General features: G+C 34.0%; 1 protein-coding gene across 21 annotated transcripts in view; it reads left to right on the top strand.

Moving 5' to 3' along the window:
- The window catches only part of PHF14 (PHD finger protein 14), a 198,173-nt gene that overhangs the window by 53,094 nt on the left and 127,222 nt on the right, over positions 1-17,857 (top strand). For 20 of the 21 annotated variants that reach the window (XR_014266383.1, XR_014266384.1, XR_014266385.1 and 17 more), the window contains 7 exons: positions 1,932-2,078; positions 2,886-3,156; positions 3,465-3,571; positions 4,716-4,811; positions 6,672-6,775; positions 8,551-8,682; positions 17,348-17,516. Coding sequence is in view for 12 of the 21 variants with exons in the window: in XM_082471725.1 (XP_082327851.1) it covers positions 1,932-2,078; positions 2,886-3,156; positions 3,465-3,571; positions 4,716-4,811; positions 6,672-6,775; positions 8,551-8,682; positions 17,348-17,516 (1,026 nt within the window). In the remaining 9 variants the exon portion in view is untranslated. Of the gene's footprint in view, positions 1-1,931; positions 2,079-2,885; positions 3,157-3,464; positions 3,572-4,715; positions 4,812-6,671; positions 6,776-8,550; positions 8,687-17,347; positions 17,517-17,857 lie in introns of those variants that run through there. The other variant, XM_082471726.1, reaches the window with a different exon arrangement.

Genomic DNA, 17,857 nt, shown 5'->3' with positions numbered 1-17,857 from the left:
GTTGCTTCATCTTCTCTTAGTCTGTTGCACTTTCTTACATGGTCAGAGATGATTTATCACACCTTGACTGGGTTCCACCCCATTGGAAGGAAGGAAGAAAAGGTTAAGAGTAGGCAGTTTCCTTTCAAGGGTATGGTTAGGAAATTTCACAAACCTCATTGGCTGGAACTTATCACATGGCCATATCCAGATGCTGAGAGTCTGGAGCAGAGATTTTCTAGCAAGGTCGTTAAGTACCCAGTAGAAACTCAGAAGATTCTAGTACTAAGGAGAAGAAGGGGAGGATAGATATTAGAAGACTGGTTTCTGTCACAGTTAATATTTGCTTGGTATATCTGTTCCACTGTCTAAACAAGGTTAATCCCTTGGTCATTCTAGCCTTAGACTTAGGGTTTATTGTCCCCCAATCCCAAATAATGAAAACAACAAAAAAAATTACTTGGGCTACCTAGTCCCTTTCAGATATCTTTTTGACCAGAGATGACTGGTCTTTTTAGCGAGTCAGAGTCTAGGTCCTAATGCTTAACTCATCTATGCAAGCATGAATCCTATCTCTGGTAAGTCAATTTCAACCTTACCTACTACTTTAAAACAGTAGAATAGTTCTCCAGATCACTTTGACTACGGTTCAATGTGTTCTTTATTTCCATTAGCCTATTCTGTGACCAGGATGTAGAGTATGTTGTGAGAAAGCAACTGTGTGTGTGTGCGTGCATTTTAATGCAATCTCCTGCCCATGTTTTTGTATTGTGTACCTATATGAAGTAGTTATTATTAAATCTGTTTTACTAATGAGTTAACAGAGACCCAGAGATGTTTAGCAACTTGTTTGGAGCCACAAAAATCAGTAAATAGTGGAGCCAGGATTTATCTCCAGGTTTTTATATTTCCAAATTCTGTGATCACAGTGTTCACAGTGCTATATTGTGACATCTTTGGATATCACACTACAGAATTGGATCATATGCTTTTTTTTTTAATGTCAAGGACACTTTAGTTTTATTATTACGATGATTTCTCTTTTTGTACTTTCTCATTTGTTTCTTCTTTTCTTAGTGTCATCATTTCTCTTTGGGCTGTAAAACCCCACCTTACTAAGAGACCCTTTAACATAACTTAGATCAAAACCTATATGGATAGCTTATCTTTATTTTTTTCTTTGGGACAGACCTAAAGAATGAACTGCCTGTTACTTTGCTGGCAATCACATTGCACATTACTTTTTCTGGCTACACATTTACAATTTATTTCTATTTTTGATAGTAGATTTCTTTTATTTTTGGTACCCTACTATTTATGAATAAAAAATGTACCCATTAAGGTAGTACCATGAAATATGACTGTGAGAGAGCTGTGTTTCCATCTGAGGTTTTAGGGTTTCATGAAGAGTTAAAGGGAATATCTAAAGTGTTTTATTGACAAGGCCTGGCCTTCTTAATCCATTTTTGTCCCAGGTAGAATCTGCATATGCATTTCTAGTCAATTAGAAGTGCCCTACTTATCTATGTTGGCTAGTCCTGTATTTTCTAGATACACTGTTGTTTTATAATATTAATCTATGTATGCATAACTTTAATATTTAATGATGGTTTCTACCTAAGATTATTGAAATCTTATTTGTTTTAAACAGTGATTATCTGTTTAGGTAACAAATATAACTAAATGGTAATACCTAAGATTTGATTTCAGTATTTTTAAATCCACAAGGCCCTTTAAAGAAAAAAATTGCTAATTTGAACTTGATATATAGGATTAAGTTTCTAAAGCAACAATTTTTATCATTATGTATAAAAATTACTTTTGTAATTTATTTTAGGAATAACCAGCACTAGGATATTCTTCAAAAAGGAAATATTATCTATTATTGTTGTTTTTTTTATGACCCTTTGAAGTAAAAATATTTACTTTTTCCCCCCTGTTTTTTGATATAGGATATAGCAGATCCATTTTTTGCTTATTGTAAGCAACATGCAGATAGGTTAGACAGAAAGTGGAAGAGAAAAAACTACTTGGCTCTACAATCCTATTGTAAAATGTCTTTACAAGAGAGAGAGAAGCAGCTATCACCAGAAGCACAGGTATGGATGGGATTCTTGCCAAAACTCATGTTTTTTTCTTTCAAGGTTATAGATTTCAGGGAATTCCCTGGCGGTCCAGTGGTTAGAACTCCGCGCTCTCACCGCTGAGGGCCCGGGTTTGATCCCTGGTCAGGGAACTAAGATCCCACAAGCCACGCAGAGTGGCCAAAAAAAAAAAAAAAAAAAAAATCAAGGTTATAAATTTCAGATCTCATGTGTGTTTGCCAATGACATGTGAAGTATAATTGTGAAATCTGGTTAGTTACCTAGGAAGTGGATTGTCATTAAGGTAAATGGTGAGTATAGTTTGTGGTGGAATATATTACTTGTCACCTAGTCAACAAAGCAGTCATTTGTAAAGCATGCTTCCTGTACATTAAAGAATGTGGCTTAGAGGAAATTATTCTATCAGTGCAATATGTTGACCACATCTTTTTTCAGTCTGTTCTAATGTTCTTTTATGCAAAGAATTTGATTAGTTTGCCCATCATATAAAATGTATTTTTATGTAAATTAAGTACATTTATGGAGACTAGTGCAAGGCTAGTTGAGAAGAGAAACTTCAGCTTAATCATATTAGTTTTTGACAATTCTGATCATAGACTAGGACAGTTGTTACTAGGGGTAGACCTGGTTTATTATAACCCAAGAATTATACAGTATACCTTAAGGACTGTGGATAGATATAATTTGCCTTGATATGTGAAATTCTGGTTATCTTTACTTTTTCTAAATGTGGAAGTAAAAATCATAAGGAGTATGTTCCATTTTAATATCTTTTAAAATTTGTATACATTTCTTTTATAGGCAAGGATCAATGCCCGGCTTCAGCAATATCGTGCCAAAGCAGAACTAGCTCGATCCACCAGACCCCAGGCCTGGGTTCCAAGGGAAAAATTGCCCAGACCACTCACTAGCAGTGCTTCGGCCATTCGTAAACTTATGCGGAAAGCAGAACTAATGGGGATCAGTACAGATATCTTCCCAGTGGACAATTCAGATACTAGTTCTAGTGTGGATGGAAGGAGAAAACATAAGCAACCTGCTCTCACTGCTGATTTTGTGAATTATTATTTTGGTCAGTATAGACACTGATGCATGCACGTTTTCATTGATGACAATTTGCCGATGGAGATTTTGATATGCTGTCAATTTTTAGAAATTTACTAGCAATGTTACATATATCAAGTAAACGCATGTTTATTTTCCTAATAAGTTGTGGGTTGTTGTAAAATGCTAAGTTAATTTGTGAATAGAGTTAAAAGTGTTTTGAATAATGTAGATTTATCCATGTGATCATCCCTATGGCTAGCTTCTTCCTTTGTGTATTTTGTATATCAGCTTTTATTTTCTACTAAAGTAAAATTGGATATTTAATTTAAATAGAGAGAAATATGCGCATGATTCAAATTCAAGAAAATATGGCTGAACAAAAGAATATAAAGGATAAATTAGAGAATGAACAAGAAAAGCTTCATGTGGAATATAATAAGGTAAGTTGGCTATAAAACAAACAACATAATATATTACATCTTATTGATTTCTTTTGTGATTTTTATAACATTTTTATTTATGTTTTATTTTGAAATTCCTCTGGAGTTTTTACAACTTGCCTACAATTCCGACCCCTCATTATTTTCATTACCATCACTAACACTTACTGAGTACTTTCTATGTGCCAGGCACAATTTTGAGCACTTTTACTTGTATTAACTCATTTAATTCTCATTTCAGCTTTATAATATGGCTTAGGATTACTGCTCCCATTTTCAGAGTAAACTGAGTCCTAAACAGGGGAAGTAATTTGCCCAGGCTCACATAGGTAGTCAAGTCATAGAGTTGGGGTTTGAGGCCCAGCAGTCTGACTCCATTCCTTATTCCTAACCACTGTATTGTGGAACTTCTCTTTCTAAGTTGTAGAAAACTTTAAAACCTATTTTGAAATTACTGTTTTTTTCTTGAATTGTTTGTTACTTCTGATTAAAAAAAAAAGAAACTCCTAATTTAAATTTCCCTTCTACCCCTTCATTCTAAAGATGAGGAAGATCAAAAAGAAATATATAAAAGCAAGTTGTGACTAAATGTTAGGTAATAAGTAACACGAGCATATAAAACCAAGATTGACTTATTGATAAATAATATTTTAAGTGATAAAAAAAATTTGTAGGAAGTAAATTTCCAATAATCAGCCACACTGTATGGAAAAGAGTACTGGGATTCAATTCAAAAGACCTAAGGATTCTTGCTTGTCTTATGATTTTGGCTAAGTCACGAAAACCTGGTGATCCTTAGTTTTCTCATTGGGAAAATGGTGGGAGTGCGTCTTGATAGACTCATAAAGATTAATTAGCAGAATGTTTCTGAAATTATATAGTAAACTATAATAGAATATATAAATGTAGGCATCATTATTATCATTAGTAAAAATGGTAACATAAAACAAAATGCTTACATTTTGTTGGTGCTGCTTAAATAATTGGAGACCCTCATTTTTCAGTGTATTGTATTTGACTGTGTTAAAAATATATGGACTATAAATATAGATATTTTTGGACATTTATTAATAAATTATTTACATTTTCACATATTTTACTGTGTATTTTAATGGTTTACTAATTTGAATTATTTACATTGTAGCTGTGTGAATCTTTAGAAGAACTACAAAACCTGAATGGAAAACTTCGAAGTGAAGGACAAGGAATATGGGCCTTACTAGGCAGAATCACAGGGCAGGTTAGTTTCTTTCCAATTGCTATCTCTTTCTCTTCTTGCTCTCTATATGATTTCAAAGATCAGAACTCTAATACAACTGTCGCTTCACTAACTAAAGAATTCCGTTTAATCAGGGCCAACTAATCCTCTGGGATAATGATTCCTGCCTGAAGTACATCTAGAGCTTTGGAAGCTGCCTACTGAGAACTTGTAGCTTAATTTGGTTGTTTTAACAGCTATCTTGTTTGCAGATTTTTTCATTTGCTCTAACTGATTGACCTGTCGTTTGTGATGAAGCTAAGATTTGAAGCATGAGTTACTTCTACCATATTCTTCCGCCTCTAATGTAGGGGTTTTAGATTCCTTGCCACATTTCTTCTGTCCTGTTCTTGTGCTATAATTAGTTCTTTTTTTTTTTTTTTTTTTGGACCGGGGGGTGTGTAAAATTTAAACAGAAAACTGGAGAGATTTATTTTCATGTTGATTTGGTTTTCAACTGTGTAAGAAATGGTTTTTGAAACTTTAATGTTAAAGTGTAGTTTTTCTCCTTCAGTAGCTATTATTGTAGTTATGAAAAAAATTAACTTTATCCTTGAACATATTTAGCCTTTTATAGTTCTTGGTATTGAAAAGAAGAATCATTCCCAAATTGATTTCTTTGAATGCTTTTTTTTTGGTACTGTGTACATAATTCTTAAATTAAGAATTCATTTGAATAATTTCAGTTATTTTTTTAAGGATGATGGAGACTCACTGTGGTCCTTTCACTATGAAAATAGTTTTGTTTGTGAAGGAAGGTTTTCAAAGAACAGATATATTTCATTGTACTTGTTTTAAAGGTTTACAAAGAGTCAAATTCATTAAACAATTTGTGTAGACATATTATTTTAGAAGGTAATGCATACTGATATGTATTGTGCCATGCTGGCTTTGAAGATGCTGCTTTTGTGAACAAGGTGTATGTGGCTTATATTTTATAATGAATAACATAATATAAAAGATGAGAATGAATAGTCACATATGGAGAATTGACCTTTGTTTCTATTGTTAGGTTGTTGATGAATTTTTGGAAGATTATGGTGTTTTATATTTTATATTTAGATAAGTTAATATTGAATGCAAGCCTATTATTAGTTTATTTGGCAAGCTAGCATTATCTTTTGGCTTGGTTTGCAAGTTTGTCTCATAAGAATTTCCTATTTAGTATAAAACATTATCTACTATAAAAGAGCATTTTCATTTATTAAATCACTTGTAACAGAAGCGCATGCATTTCCTTGTGCAAATGTAAAATACACAGCAGAAGTAGAATTCATTTGTACCACTTGCAGGACACTTTTTTACAGTTGGTTAAACAGATGCCAGCCCACCGGGCCACTGAGAAATGACGTTGATAGATGGTTGCTGTCTAGGAAGCCAGCATACTACTGATTAGTAGAAACCCAAAGAGAATCTACTTCACTTTGTGGAGAGTTTGGTCCAATAAGATAATTTTTCTAATTAACCTTTGGAGCACCAGTGTAGCTGGGATGTTGAGGAAAATAAATGGCCTCAATATTCTTTTTGTCAAGTGTACTTTTTTTTTTTTTTAAGTTCTTAAATTCTTGTCCTTGTCTTTCATTTTTAAAGCTAAAGTAGAAGTTTAATTTTCATAATGTTTTAGTGGTCCACTGAAAATCAATGAAAGTATGTTATTATAGGCTTCTAGCGGCGGTGACTGAGACAAAAACTCATTTTAGCCCTTTTTGCCAATGTAAAAGCTTGTAAAAGATTTCCCCCTCACAATCCTAGCATATTAGTTGACTTGAGCGATGCATAGAGGAAAGTTGCTTTATATTTTTTCTTTAAAACAAAATAAACTGCATTTGTTCAAATCAATAGAAGTTGAACATACCGGCAATTTTGCGAGCACCCAAGGAGAGAAAACCAAGTAAAAAAGAAGGAGGCACACAAAAGACATCTACTCTTCCTGCAGTACTTTATAGGCAAGTAATGAAATTATGATAGATTAATAGTGTGTATTTTTTTTTCATTTTTAAAAATATTATTTATTTTTGGCTGCATTGGGTCTTGGCTGCTGTGCGTGGGCCTCTCATTGCAGTGACCTCTCTTGTTGAGGAGCACGGGCTTTAGGTGTGCAGGCTTCAGTAGTTGTGGCACATGGGCTCAGTAGTTTTGGCTCGCAGGCTCTAGAGCGCAGGCTCAGTAGCTGTGGTACACGGGCCTAGCTGCTCCGCGGCATGTGGGGTCCTCCCTGACCAGGGCTTGAACCCATGTCCCCTGCATTGGCAGGCGGATTCTTAACCACTGCGCCACCAGGGAAGCCCTTGTGTATTTTTAAACTAATACTTTTTAGTAACAAGATGCTTCAGATATTTGCGAATAAGTTATGTTTATATTGGAATTTAAGTTAAATGCATTTGAAGTTCATTTTATTAAAACCATCAAAGATGCTTTCCAGATTGAATGATGATAGAAGAGATTTTGCTCCTCTTTTAATGACAAGCTAAATCACTCTTTGTATCCTTTAAGTAACTGGGGCTATGTGTGCATATGTTCCATGGAAATGAACTGTCCTCTTTGGGGAATTGGAAAGTGACTTTAAATAATATAGATGATTATTTTCTTAAATAGTTTAAATGATATGTTAGATAAATGGGCATTTATATTTTATTTTACTTGAATGAGTTTTAGAGGTTTACATGTGTTTTTAGGTAGTGATGGGTATTATAATGTAGCTTGAACTACTGCCTTTGCACAGTGGTGGATAATGAAGATAAGTTTTAGATTTGAATCTGTCTACATTTTTTTCTCTCTTGGCTCAGTTGTAATAATTTCATTCTCCCAAATATTTTTGTTCTTGGCTCAGTATTTTACAGTATTCACCATTATAGCAATTTTACATAGTTATTAAGACTTCTTTCCATACTTCAGTAGGTTTGGATCTCACTATTTTTTCCATGTAACTGATGATATTAATTGAGAAAAGTCTAGAAGATGCTAGTATATGTTTGTGTGTGTATACATACACAAATCTATTATTCACATACACAAGTATATATGCTTATGTAAATTTATAAATAGTCTCCCCACAACCTCTTCCTTTCTCAGAAATAGCAGGAATAGCAACAATGGTCCATATAGTAAATAAATAAGATAACATAATGTAACATAACAGTAACAACAATAGTAAAATTTCCCATTCTTTATAATAAATAGTCAATTGGTATATTTTTAAGACTCAAAGTCTGATTTTGTAAAGAGACTTACATATGTAGCTTATTTACATGTTGAAGGTTCTTTGAAAGATTTATAATTAATGGTAGAAAATAAACTGAATTTTGTTTGTAAAATAACTTCTTTTGTAGTTTTAGAGAGGTAGAAAATTGAAAGTTTTTTTGTTTAATAATTTGTTTCTAGAAAAAAATTGGTCTAATGTTAAATGGGTTTTAAAGTGATAATTAAAATTAAGGTAAAGACAACGTTAACATAAGTATCTAACATATGCCCTTCTCTGAAAAGTATGACACCAGCAATATTTAAATTTATACTAGATCCAGGCTATTTTTCTACATTCTCAAAAGTATATAGAACTAATAGTTATTGACATTATAAAAAGACATGTTATGAAAAAATATTTGATTTCAATAAAAGAAAAGTTAATATGGTGAAATTTTGAAATTTTAAAAATATGCTATAAGTTAACTGTTCACTATGATGATTATTATTCTAATCCTTTATTTGCTGCCTTTATTCAAAGTTGTGGAATTTGTAAGAAGAACCATGATCAGCATCTTCTTTTATTGTGTGATACCTGTAAACTCCATTACCATCTTGGATGTCTGGACCCTCCTCTTACAAGGATGCCAAGAAAGACCAAAAACAGTTATTGGTAAGTAAAATGGAGAGGATTTAGGTGTTAGAACTGCTTTGCTCTTAGTTTCAACATGTAAGTGTTATATTGCTTCATATAAAGTTTTCAGTAAGTTTTTAATTGATATTTTTATAATTTTTTCCAATTTTATTGAGATATAATTGACAGTTAAAAATTGTGTAGTTTTAAAAATAAACAAATGAGACCTAATGAAACTTAAAAGCTTTTGCACAGCAAAGGAAACCATAAACAAGATGAAAAGACAACCCTTAGAATGGGAGAAAACATTTGCAAACGAATCAACTGACAAGGGATTAATCCCCAAAATATACAAGCAGCTCATGCAGCTCAATATCAAAAAAACAAACAACCCAATCCAAAAATGGGCAGAAGACCTAAATAGACATTTCTCCAAAGAAGATATACAGATTGCCAACAAACACATGAAAGAATGCTCAACATCATTAATCATTAGAGAAATACAAATCAAAACTACAATGAGATATCATCACACCGGTCAGAATGGCCATCATCAAAAAATCTACAAACAATAAATGCTGGAGAGGGTGTGGAGAAAAGGGAAACCTCTTGCACTGTTGGTGGGAATGTAAATTGATACAGCCACTATGGAGAACAGTATGGAGGTTCCTTAAAAAACTAAAAATAGAACTATCATACGACCCAGCAATCCCACTACTGGGCATATACCCTGAGAAAACCATAATTCAAAAAGAGTCATGTACCAAAATGTTCATTGCAGCTCTATTTACAGTAGCCAGGACATGGAAGCAACCTAAGTGTCCATCGACAGATGAATGGATAAAGAAGATGTGGCACATATATACAATGGAATATTACTAAGCCATAAAAAGAAACGAAATTGAGTTATTTGTAGTGAGGTGGATGGACCTAGAGTCTGTGATACAGAGTGAAGTAAGTCAGAAAGAGAAAAACAAATACCGTATGCTAACACATATATATGGAATCTAAGAAAAAAAAAAATGGTCATGAAGAACCTAGGGGCAAGACGGGAATAAAGACACAGACTTACTAGAGAATGGACGTGAGGATATGGGCGGGGGGGAGGGTAAGCTGTGACAAAGTGAGAGAGTGGCATGTACATATATACGCTACCAAATGTAAAGTAGATAGCTAGTGGGAAGCAACTGCATAGCACAGGGAGATCAGCTCAGTGCTTTGTGACCACCTAGAGGGGTGGGATAGGGAGGGTGGGAGGGAGAGAGATGCAAGAGGGAAGAGATATGGGGACATATGTATATGTATAGCTGATTCACTTTGTTATAAAGCAGAAACTGACACCATTGTAAAGCAATTATACTCCAATAAAGATGTTAAAAAAAAATTGTGTAGTTTTAAGGTTTACAACTTAATGATTTGATATATATATGTATACATTATGAAATAATCACCACAATCAAGCTAATTAGCATAGTCATCACCTCACATAGTTACCAGTTTTTTGTGGTGAGAACATTTCAGACATAAATATTTATTATAGCATTATATGAATAAAGATGTAGCAGTTTTTTGATAAATGAATTTTAAGTTAATTGAGGCTATTTTCGTATCGTAGCAGTAGTTTCTTAAAGCATGAATTCTGTTTAGTGTGTTTATAATTCTCTTGCTTTATTATACATTTTTTTAAATGCTTTAATTTTGTTTTGAAATTGAATTTATCAAGAATTTGCCTCCATATTCATGCTTTTATTTGTAATTTAGTATTTTATTTCTAAATTAGTGTCACCTAAGGCTTTACTTCTGGTACTTGTCATTTGTGCTAGTTGTATATTTAAGTTCAGCCATTCTTTGCAAATCTAGAAACATTTGACATATGTTTCTGAATTATTTTTTTCATTAACTTAGGCATGTTGAATCACTACAGATGTTTGATAAAAGCTTATGATATTTATAAGTTTTATTCTTAATTTTAGTCCAAGGAAGAGACAGATGCACAAATTCTAACAGATTGATTCCATACAGGAAGAATATAGGCCACGGAAAGCTTTGGAATGAACTTGACTATTCTTATTATACAAACTTTATACAAATTCTAGTTTTAGAAAAGACCTGGCCCCAGATTTTTAAATGGTAATCTATACAAAAAGGTGTGTATTCTTCAAACACATTAAAGCAAGTTTTCTGACCGCATTGTTTTATTTCCTAAACCTACCTCTGTTCATTTTATTAAGAAGCTCACATTCTTTCACCATTTTCACATGATTGCTTTTTCATAGTGTTCTTTTATCAGTTTGTCTTGAGCCGGTCATACTAATCAACTCTTTTTCAAATATAGTGGAATGTATGACTTTTGATACGTGTGTGCTTTTGAAACCAGGATTTAAGAGAAACTTGCTGTCGCTTATTAGAATGCCAGCAGTGTTAATAAACATCCTATGTGGGTTTCTAAATTGAAAGCCAGTTTGGTAGTCTCCAGGGCCAGGGAGCTTTGTCATGATCTTGGAAGTGGAGATATGCATTTCTCTTCTTAAATGAGGTTATTAATTTGTTTAATCCCACTGTGCTTGCAGAGCTTTGTTTTCCAGTGTGTAAGAGTTTCTGGAAGAATATCAGATGAAAGTGCATAGCCTGGGATGTTTTAGTGAAAGCTCCCCCCAGAGAACCTAAACTACTTAGGGTTCTATGCATTAGTTGCAATGTTTTAAAGTAAAAGTAGAAGCTAATATTGCAGCAAAGTGAAGTCTTCACTATCTTGTAGCTTCTAGTGATCAAATTTCCTTTAGCCTCTAAAATCAACTTAGCTTTGCTTAGCAATTAATTGGATGTATTACTTTTGGAGTAATTTTTGGAGAATATTTTTTTCTTCAGTGCTCTCAAATGTGGGAGGCAGTTTTTACTTTTTGCTTTTTAACATTTCCAGTTTATTTTTGAAATTATATTAAAGATAATAAATACTAAAAAAAACCTTCACCTCCTACATACTTTACCATTAACTATGCTTTTTAGTTTATTTAAATCTATCGTATATATATATGTTAGAAAAGCTGTGTAATGGTGTGCTACTACATCTTTTCCCCATTTTGTGCATGATAGCTTGAAATTGACCACAGGAGGAGTATTCCTACCACAGAAATTGGCAAAAGCTACAAATTAGGACTTTTGCCCATATTTACCATCACACCGTTGCCTAATTTCTGCTTTAATCTCTACCTTAGTTTTCAGTCTTTTACTTAGGGAAAGAGGTCCTGTTACTGGATCTTTATTTCATGACTAAGCCCTAGTTTGGGGCTTAAATTTCTACAGAGCCCACTGGTATACATTTCTGATGTCACCAGTTTCTGCTTTTGCTGTCTTTATGCTATGCAAGCCTGTGTTAACACCCTTACTGCTATATCCCCCTTATGTTTGCTGCCAGCTAGAGTTACTATGCAGTATGTTGCTTTACTTCTCAAATACCATATTCTGCTCGATAGACTATTCTAAGCAACTGCTATCCAGCTCTTTCTTCCAATATCAACACTGCTTTCCTGAAGATACTAGTTCTAGATCTGGATGCTTTCTGTTTGGTCCATTCCACAATAGTTCACAGCGCTATGCTGGACTGAGTTAAGATATGTGACAGGAAGGAAGAGATGGATAAAACTACAGAAGTAATTATTGGTAGAGAATAGGGAACTTGAGTGAGTTCATGTTAGATAGACTGTTCAGTGAAATAGAAGTAGTCTGTTGAGAGGGAAAGGACCTGGGATAATAATGGGGGCTTGAGAAGAGAGGAAATAGTTTGCACCAGCTACTGTGGGAAAAAAATCAGAGATAACTGACTTGCTGAGGCTATATAGCAAGAATGTTCAGTGAATTTGTTTAGTAAGTGTGATTAATTGATTTTTCTCCAGTAATGCTGAGCTGCCCAGGAGGAGGAGAGGGGAAAACCCAAAGACTTCTTAGGTTACATTAGAGATGGGTAAATCAGATGAAGAAAAATATTAGGTGGGTGAGGCATTTAGCAGGGGGTAGAGGGACTAGTAAAGGTGTAATCTAGGCTCTGTTTTGTTTGTACCTACTCCCAGTGTTTGAAATGTATTTTGTTTCACTTTTAGTTTATGTTATCTTGGTTTGTTTTTTAAAATATATAATTTTGAACACTACCTTACATTCTTTCTAAGACAAGCCTGGTAAGGTATAAATAAATAGTAAGGGTTTGATTCGTTAGAGTAGTTCAAATAGTAAATACATATTTTAATTTTGGGGTACTAATCTTATGTTTCCACCACCCATCTGATCAGAATTTGTCTTGCATTTTCTAATTATTTAAAGAATATTATGAAGAGTATTACTTGACAGAGAATTGAGTAATATTACTTAAAAAATATTACTCAGCATAATGTCCTCAAGGTCCATCCATGAAAAAAACTGTGGTGTGAAATCTTTGAAGACTGAAAGAGGTAATTTGTAAAGGAAAAAAAAGTAAATCATAAAATATTTATAATATTTGGGAAATAGAGTGTTACTAGATTTATTATGTTTAAAAATTCATAAAATCGTTTTTTCTTTTATCCTTTTATTCTCTGGATATACTTTTATTTATTCTTTAAAGACAAAAAGAAAATATGTAGCACAAACCCTTCTATGAAGAATTTTGCAGGTAGTTTTTCCCCATGTTTGTCTTCATAATTTGTCTTCCCTTTCTGCCATTAACTCTTTTTTTTTTAATTGAGATATAATTGACATTTAACATTTTATTAGTTTTAGGTGTACAACATAATGATTTGATATAGGTATATTGTGAAGTAATTACCACAGTAAGTTTAGTTGACATCCATCACCAAACAAATTTTTTTTTCTTGTGATGAGAACTTTTAAGATCTACTTTGTTAGCAACTTTCAATCATACAGTGTAGTATTATTAACTGTAGTCACCATGCTGTACATTACATCTCAGGACTTATTTATTTTGTAACTGGAAGTCTGTCCCTTTTGACCACCTTTACCCATTTTGCCCACCCCCTCCACTTGCCTCTGGCAACCACCTCTCCTTCTCTGTGAGTTTGTTTTTGTTTTTAATATTTCACATATAAGTGAGATTATACAGTATTTGCCTTTGACTTATTTCATTTAACATAACGTCCTCAAGGTCCATCCATGTTGTTGCAAATGCCAGGATTTTCTTCTTTTTTATGGCTGAATAATACTCTATTGTATATATAGACCACATTTTCTTTATCCGTTTACCTGTTGATGGACACAGGTTGTTTCCATGCCTTGGCTATTGTAAATAATGATGCAGTGAACATGGGAGTGCAGATATCTTTTCAAGATAGTGATTTCATTTGCTTTGGATAAATATCCAGAAGTGGAATTGCTGTCTCATACGATAGTTCCATTTTTAATTTTTTGAGGAATCTCCACATTGCTTTTCAGAGTGGCTGTACCAGTTTACATTCCCAGCAGTGCATGAGGTTTCCCTTTTTTCCATATCCTCAGCAGCACTTGTTATCCCTTGTCTTTTTTATGACAGTCATTCTAACAGGTTTGAAGTGATATCTCATTGTAGTTTTGATTTGTATTTCCCTGATGTAGTTTTCTATAGGCACCTTTGAAGATTTCCCTCTAAAAAGTGGGGAAAGCATGGGAAAAGACTTAGAAATAAGAAAAAAAAAAACTATGGTATGAAATCTTTGAAGACCGAAAGAGGTAATTTATAAAGGAAAAAAAAGTAAATCATAAATTATTTATAATATTTGGGAAATAGAGTGTTATTGGATTTATTATGTTTAAAAATTCATAAAATCTTTTTTCTTTTCCTTATGCAAATTAAATATTCTATAGATTAAATTAGTATTCTTCCTTGTTTTAGCATTATACAATAAAAATTATTTTTCTATAGTAATTAAGATTTTTAAAACCTCCTTAGGTAATTATTCTGAACATAAGTTGTAGTGTAGGGTGCTGGGGATCAAGAAGGTACAGCAAATTGAGGAAAATCTCTTAGTATTTCAGTATGAAGGTAGTGCTTTGTCATAAATTCCTTACCTGAATTTTCTTTATTTATACTTTAAAAATCCATTTTTAATTAATGGAATTTTTTGATTACATAAGGTTATCTTTAGTACTATGCATAGGAATTATAGATGTTATAGATTCTCTTCCCTAATAGAATATATTAAGTAAAAATATACAGGATTAAGGTGAGTTTAGCTAAATTCATAGATAATAGCAGCTTAGTGGATTATTTTTTTCTATTTTTTTATTAATTAATTTATTTTTTAGTGGATTACTAAAAGAAGCCAGGTATGTGTTTTGATATTATGAAAGATAATTATGACTTTCCCCCAAATATATGTAATTCCATGGAATTGGATAGGCCATGGCTTTATCCTCAGTTATTATTTTTTAGGATCTTGTGTACCAGTTAATGTAGCAGAGATGCTTTTTCATATCTTAAAGGCTATTTATAAGATGAGGACTATAGGGACTTCCCTGGCGGTCCAGTGGTTAAGACTTTGCCTTCCAATGCAGGGGCGGGTTCGATCCCTGGTCAGGGAGCTAAGATCCCACATGCCTTGAGGCCAGAAAACCAAAACATAAAATAAAAGCAATATTGTAACAAATTCAATAAAGACTTTAGAAATGGTCCAGGTTAAAAAAAACAAAACAAAACAAAAAAGATGAGGACTATAGAGTTTAACAGATTGCTGAAAGAGTTGCAGGTAGTGTTTTCATCTGTGTTGGCTTTTTGTACTGCAGGTTATCATGTGGAAGTTGTCTTGAAATAGGAATAGATAAATTTCTGCTTTGGCAGTTACATTTTGTTTAGATTTTTCTGAGTTGTTCAGTGTTTTGTGGTTTTCAGAGTATAACATTTCTATTATCTGAGTGCTCTAAAGCAAGTTTCTTTGTCACCTAAATGTATTACTTTTGGTGGGGGTGAGAATGAGCATGAGAAGTTGGAGAATGTACTGACAAAGGTTATAGTTACAAAATGAGAAACACAGGAGAAACAATGGAAATAATGGAAATGAGATGTCCATTTTCCTGGAAATGAAGTTCTCCTCCATCCGCAGGGCTTGCTATGTTTTGTTATTTATTTGTTTGTTTGTTTTTATTGTAGCGGGCTGTCTTTGTGCTGGGTAACAGCCTGAAGTGTAAACTTATGATTTTCTCATGTCTTTTCTGTCTTGCCTTTCCCTGGGCAAGTGTGGTCATTTAAAATTTTTTCCCATATATGCCTTTTCTTTTGAAGGTCCTAGTCTTTAATGTCTGGTTCCCAAAAGGGGAAAAAGAAAAATGAAGGTGGGGGGTAAAGGGTACCAGTCTTCTAAGTGCTGGAAGTCACTTTAGAACAATGGGTAGGGTTTGTAATAATAGGAGGGGTCACCCACCTCTTTGTCTGCCATTATGTGATGAGAAGCAGCAACCAGTGATCAGAGCACAGATCCCCAATATTTGGAGGACAGGGTTCATTTTGTCCAACCTGGCTCCTAAAAGCTGTGACATGCTGCTGCAGGAACATGTGCACAGCTGTCTGCCATGTGGCTTAGGATGGGGGATAGGTAGCTGCTACTGTACTAAGAGCTGAAATTGACCAAAATTAACTGTAATTTACCTGTGCCAGCCTTTCCCTGGAAGTTGCAAGCCCTCAGTAGACTCCAGAGTTCCAAAATAGATAAGTCAGACAGAATCTGCTAATGTAATTGTTGTCTAGGTTGAGATGCAGATTCCTATTGCTTTCTGTTCTGCCATCTTCCCCCCATATTTTTAAAAACTCTACTTTTTAAAATTAATTAATTAACTTATTTATTTTTGGCTGCGTTGGGTCTTCGTTGCTGTGCACGGGCTTTCTCTAGTTGCCGCGAGCGGGGGCTGCTCTTAGTTGCGGTGCGCGGGCTTCTCATTGCGATGGCTTCTCTTGTTTTGGATCACGGGCTTGAGGTGTGCGGGCTTCGGTAGTTGTGGCACACGGGCTCAGTGGCTGTGGCTTGCAGGCTCAGTAGTTGTAGCGCACAGGCCTAGCTGCTCTGTGGCATGTGGGATCTTCCCTGACCAGGGCTCGAACCCGTGTCCCCTGCATTGGCAGGCGGATTCTTAACCACTGCGCCACCAGGGAAGCCCTAAAAATGCTACTTTAATACATTCTTTTCATAAATAAATTTATATTTTTTCTTTTATACGTAGTATAGGCCAACAACCAAAACGATCCATTTATTTTTGTTCAGCACTTCTTAGAGTCTGTTTTTACAGAACTTCCTTAGTTGGTATATTCAGCACAGCTTGCCATTAATTAAGATTCAAGGATATTATAGCTGTGACAAGACGTAGAGTCAGGGTCAATGAATGACTTTGATTTTCTGGTGTCACAGTGTATGTCGCTTAAGGAAAAATCATGATTTCCTAATGGAAACTATCTTTTTAATCAGTACTGGGCCTCTTATGTTGGTTCACTTAAACATGTGGCAGTATTACATGTGTTTTTATTATACTTATTAGGGATACATGGAATTGCTTGATGCATTATACTTATTGTTTCTCTTACAGGAATGTATGTGCTTTTCTGTATGTATAGTCGTTGTATACCCTATGGTCACATGTTCCTGTGCATATTTTCATATATTCTAAACATATACCTGAATTTTGTATTTATAGAAAACATAGCTAATGCTGGAAGGTAAAAATAAATGTATGAACTTATATTTTTTTCTTTATGTAGGCAGTGTTCAGAATGTGACCAGGCAGGGAGCAGTGACATGGAAGCAGACATGGCCATGGAAACCTTACCAGATGGGACCAAACGATCAAGGAGGCAGATTAAGGAACCAGTGAAATTTGTTCCACAGGATATGCCTCCAGAACCCAAAAAGATTCCAATAAGAAACACGGTAATTTATTCCCTAGTTATCATAACCATTACAAAATTCTGAGGTCAAAATTTAAGGGGTGAGAAAGACAAAGGGTAAACATATACTCAGTAGCCAATGAAAGAAACATGTGTATTGCTATTGGTTATTCTTAAAAGTTTATTTTATATTATGAAATATACCAATCATACATGAGAATGTACAGTTTTTATATTCAACATAAAGCATGATAATAATGAAGGCCCATTGTGTTCACAAACCCACTTCAAAAACAGAATATTATCAAAGCCTTTGAAGTCACCTTTGAATTCCTCAGTACTCACTTCACCATCCATCTAGCCCAGAGGTCACCTCGTTTCTCA

The sequence above is a fragment of the Balaenoptera physalus genome (genome assembly GCF_965194825.1).
Source record: "Balaenoptera physalus genome assembly, chromosome: 8".
In the NCBI taxonomy this organism is placed as follows: Eukaryota; Metazoa; Chordata; class Mammalia; order Artiodactyla; family Balaenopteridae; genus Balaenoptera; species Balaenoptera physalus.
Note: the sequence above shows the minus strand (reverse complement) of the source record. Positions and strands in the feature narration are given on the sequence as shown.